Source organism: Protobothrops mucrosquamatus, unplaced genomic scaffold, assembly GCF_001527695.2.
Source record: "Protobothrops mucrosquamatus isolate PMUCROS unplaced genomic scaffold, P.Mucros_1.0 scaffold46, whole genome shotgun sequence".
Lineage (NCBI taxonomy): Eukaryota > Metazoa > Chordata > Lepidosauria > Squamata > Viperidae > Protobothrops > Protobothrops mucrosquamatus.
Genome location: NW_015386428.1, coordinates 154,764 through 159,430, shown reverse-complemented (window position 1 = coordinate 159,430; position 4,667 = coordinate 154,764). Strand labels below are relative to the sequence as shown.

General features: G+C 60.2%; 1 protein-coding gene across 1 annotated transcript; it reads left to right on the top strand.

The window, feature by feature from the left end:
- Nucleotides 1–339: 339 nt before the first annotated feature.
- Nucleotides 340–1,479, top strand: POU3F1 (POU class 3 homeobox 1). Its single transcript, XM_015811620.1, has one exon. The coding sequence runs from the start codon at nucleotides 340–342 to the stop codon at nucleotides 1,477–1,479; it is 1,140 nt and encodes a 379-aa protein (XP_015667106.1).
- Nucleotides 1,480–4,667: the final 3,188 nt, after the last annotated feature.

The window sequence follows — 4,667 nt, the reverse complement described above, 5'->3', positions numbered from 1 at the left end:
AGCTGCGGGCGCGCTTCTTCCCTTCCGCCCACGCGCGCCGAGCGCCGGAGCCCCCCGACAGAAGCGCCTCCCGCTCCAATCAGGAATCCCCTCCCTGCGCAAACCCCGGGCCGGCGTCTCTAGACGGGGCGGGGGCGGGTCCCTCGCCGGGGCGCCCTATGGAGGTGCGCGACTGCCTGCCACTCGCGGGCGACGGAGCCAATAGGGCGCGCGGGGGGGAGTGGCTGCGCGCAGGGCCGAACCGGGGCTCTAAAGCGCGCCCCGCCGCCCGGGGTGTCCCAGTGAGAGCCGCAGAGCGGAGCGCGGCCCAGCCACCTCCCGTGCGCGACCCGAGCGGCCATGGCCACCACGGCTCAGTACTTGCCGCGCGGCGCCTCGCTCCTGCCCATGTCCGCGCCGGAGGCCGAGCGGCTGCACCAGGGCCCCACCTACCGCGAGGTCCAGAAGATGATGCACCACGAGTACCTGCAGGGGCTGGCGGCCACCCCGGGCCACCCCATGGGGACCCTCCCGCACCACCAGTGGCTGCAGGGCGCCACGGGCGACTGGGGCGGCGGCGGGACCCATCTGGACCACGCCAAGGCCAGCGGCGTGCCGCGCGGAGACTTGGACGGCAGCGGAGGCGGCTTCCACTCGCGCTCCCACCTGGTGCACCAGCAGGCGACGGGAGGCGGCGGGGGTCACTGGGGCCAGGGCGGCCCCACGCACCACCACCTGGGCGGCTGCCCCGCCGCCATGTCCCCGACGGCCGGCGGTCCGCAGCCCCTGCTCTACTCTCAGGCGGCGTACCCGGGGCTCAACGGGATGCTGGGACCGCAGGCGCCCGCTCTCCACCTGCCGCACGGCCACGACGAGGTGTCCGAGGCCCACCTGGAGGGCTCCCCGACGCCGCTGGGCCACGCGGGGCCCGAGCCGCCCTCCGACGAGGACGCGCCCAGCTCCGACGACCTGGAGCAGTTCGCCAAGCAGTTCAAGCAGCGCCGGATCAAGCTGGGCTTCACGCAGGCGGACGTGGGGCTGGCGCTGGGCACCCTGTACGGCAACGTCTTCTCGCAGACCACCATCTGCCGCTTCGAGGCGCTGCAGCTGAGCTTCAAGAACATGTGCAAGCTGAAGCCGCTGCTCAACAAGTGGCTGGAGGAAACCGACGCGGGCAGCGGCAGCCCGGCCAGCCTGGACAAGATCGCGGCGCAGGGCCGCAAGCGCAAGAAGCGCACCTCCATCGAGGTCGGCGTGAAAGGCGCGCTGGAGAGCCACTTCCTCCGCTGCCCCAAGCCGTCGGCCCACGAGATCACCTCGCTGGCGGACTCGCTGCAGCTGGAGAAGGAGGTGGTGCGCGTCTGGTTCTGCAACCGGCGGCAGAAGGAGAAGCGCATGACGCCGGCCGGGGGCCCGCACGCGCCCGCCATGGAGGACGCTTACTCGCAGGGCGAGGCCTCCCCGCCGCTGCACCACACGCTCCGGAGCCCGGTGCCATGACTGGATAGCGGCGGCGCCGGCGGCTGCGCAGCCGGCTGGTCTGGCTGGGACCGGCGGCAGGACTTTTGCGCGGGCGACGTCTTGGGCCTCGGGGACGGCGGGAAGCCTCGACGCTAGGAGAGCCGCCTCCCCGCCCCGGGGAGCGCCCGGGGCCTTCCCGCCGCCACTCGGCTCTAATTTAAACTCGATATTTATTGACCCCCCTCGGAAAAGCTCCGGCCGAGAGAAGCGCGGAGGGCCCCCGCTTCCTTGAGGAGGCGTCCGGGCTGCGCCCGTCTCCCTCGCCCGGGGGACTCGAGGCGGCGCTTCTAGGCCCGACGGCCCAGCCCTCCTCCCTCAGCCGAGCGGGCCCCCGGGCTCTTTCCGAAGGGGGCTCGTGGCCAGCGCCCTCGGAGGGGCTCCGCGCCCAGCGAGCGGTTGAAGCCGTTGTCTTCTCCCTTATTTATGTTACAATCAATTATTTTATTACTCGCATAAAACATTTATCCGGAACGCGCCTCGTGTCTTTGTTTTTAAACACCGGGCGAGAAAGGCGGGGAGGGCGCAGGGCAGGCCCACCTTGGGTCCCGGGGAAGGCCGCGGCGGAGCCCCACTTTGCCCGCCGGCCTTCCCTTCCTTCCCGCCGCAGGGCCCGTGCAAGATCCTGCGGTCTCCAGGCGGCCGTGTAAAGCCTGGCCTTAGGCCGCGCTCTCCATTCGCTCCGGAGCTCCCCGCCGCCCAGCCCTCTCAACTCGGGCCTTTCTTCCCCTGCCGCTCAAGCGGGGCCGGCGCTGGCCGGGAAAGGGAGGTGCGGGTAATGGTGGCAAGTTGGCGCCGGGATATTCTGCTGGAGGGCCGCCGTCCAGGGCTCTGCTTCCGAGACCGGTCTTCGCTGGCCTCCAAGGGGAAAATAATCGGGAAAACACTAGCCTTTTTCCTGGAAGGGGAGCCGCGTTTCCACCCGAAGGGCTTTCAAGGCGAGCGTTCAGGTTAGGCCATGATAAGTGGGTTAGACTTTAGGGCGCCAAAACAGCTTTTTCTTTTTTATTTTTTTAAAAAGCAGCAAATGATATCTAAGTAGTAATTTTCGAATGATGGCCATCTCAATTTTACTCCGTGCTTTCATTATTATTATTAGAACTAAGGAGAAAGTTCCTGACAGTTAGAACAATTAACCAGTGGAACAACCTGCCTCCAGAAGCGGTGAATGCGCCAACACTGGAAGTCTTTAAGAAGAGACTGGACAGCCATTTGTCCGAAATGGTATAGGGTTTCCTGCCTGAGCAGGGGGTTGGACTAGATGACCTCCGAGGTCCCTTCCAACTTTATTATTATTATTAATTATTATTATTATTAAGTGCTTGAAATCAACTTTGATGACAAGAGGAAGACCAAAAGTGCTCCCATACCTTTATTACCTTAAAGGCTGCTCAGATGCTTTCTGGTTTATTCCTTTTGACTTCCTGAACTGGGCTCTCCAGGAGAAGAGAAGAAAAAGCAGGAAGGGCAGCCCGGCCAGACTGACCACCCTCCAGCTCCACCACAGTTCTTGCTGCAAGCCATAGCAGCCTTTCGAAGAATTTCTCCGGAAGTCAGATGGGGAGGAAGGAGCATCCTTTGAAAAATAGGGTGAGTGTCTTAGATGAACTTCACCATCTTCCATCATTATTGGGGCTGTCGTGCAGAGGATTGGAGTAAATGGTTTCCTGCCGCCCGCCTCTTGCCTGGCGTGCATCCACTTTTAGAACGGTTTTGTTGCCGCTCACATCACAACCTGTTCTGTGCATAAGTGGCACAGCTTCAAGTCTGTCTTTTGGCTCCACTTCCCTCCCTCCCTCCCTCCATTCCTCCTGACATTGGGGATTCCCCCATTTCCAGAGCCTGGGGGGGTGTCTCTATTGAGCCAGGAGCTGCCAGTTGGCAGGCTTTTGCTCGGCTGGCACAGAAGGGCCAGCCAAGCTGTCAGGAGATGCCTTCTCCTTCTTCCCTGAAAGCCAACTCACTAGGCTGGAGGAAGGAGAACTTAAACCAGGGGTAGTCAACCTTGGCTCTTTTATGACTCGTGGACTTCAATTCCCAGAATTCCTGAGCCAGCTTAGCTGGCTCAGGAATTCTGGGAGTTGAAGTCCACGAGTCATAAAAGAGCCAAGGTTGACTACCCCTGGCTTAAGCAATCAGCCCAAGAAAGGGGGCTTCGCTCAGCTCTTCTCTGCTAAAGAGCAAACAGCACCTAGATGTCAGTTTGCCCTGGCTGGAGGAGGAAGGGATCCTTCTCATTGGAGGGCAGTATTTCCCCCCCCCCCAGCAGAGCATGAAGAGAGCAACAAAGGGGAACTGCAAAGATTTGGAGATTTGCAGTTGCGTTTTTTCAGAAATGCATCTGGTTAAGAAAGAGCTCCACTCACTTTGCTTCCTGCACGTGAAGGATTGGAGAAAAAAAGGCAGGATGGAACGGGCCCTTGTCTGACTGCTGAGGAGCAAAGGCAATCTTTAACCCTGGTAGAAAGATCCTCTGGAGTGCTCGGTGCTCTCTTGAGTTTGGTGTTTGCTTGCAGAAGATCCTTCCCTTCAGGGGTACACATGTCCTCCATCCTCTCTAGAGGGGCTCTTTTTTCCCCCCCTAGGAAAGCACTCACTCTCTCCAAAAGCAGCCAGGCTGCACCCCTATCCCCTCCCCCCCACCCATTCCTCTTGGCTGCCCTGGAAGGTAGGAAAGGGACCGATTCAACATCTTTCCCAGGCGGGAAATCGGAATCCAGATGTTAACCTATTTGGGTTTTGTACTATAGAGAGGAGCCCCTCCTTTGCCCCAGGTGCAAAATGGAGGCATGCCCAACATGCAATGGTTGTTTTCTGCACGACAGGTTCTGTCTCTTAAGGAAGTGAATGGGGGGTAAGCCAAAGATGTTCTCTTTCTTTCGTGGGAGGGGGGGGAGGGAAGGGATCGTATCAGCTCTTAATTAGGGAAGAAACGGCTTCCTTTGAGCCTACTCTTTGGGGGAAAAGAAGCAATACATTTATCATGAGGAGAACCCAGTTAGTTCTGCTTTTTGGTATACTACATAAATCCACCAGTAATTAGACCAAGTCATCAAGTTCAGGGAAACAGCCCCCTTGCATTCACAGGGCTGTTGCTTTGTTTCTTCGGCATCTGCTAGGCATAAAAATTATTCCCAAGAAATGCATCGCGCTAATGCATCTCCCCCCCC

Excerpts from the sequence above, each read along its gene's own strand:
- POU3F1 (XM_015811620.1), top strand. The coding sequence starts at position 340 with ATGGCCACCACGGCTCAGTACTTGCCGCGCGGCGCCTCGCTCCTGCCC.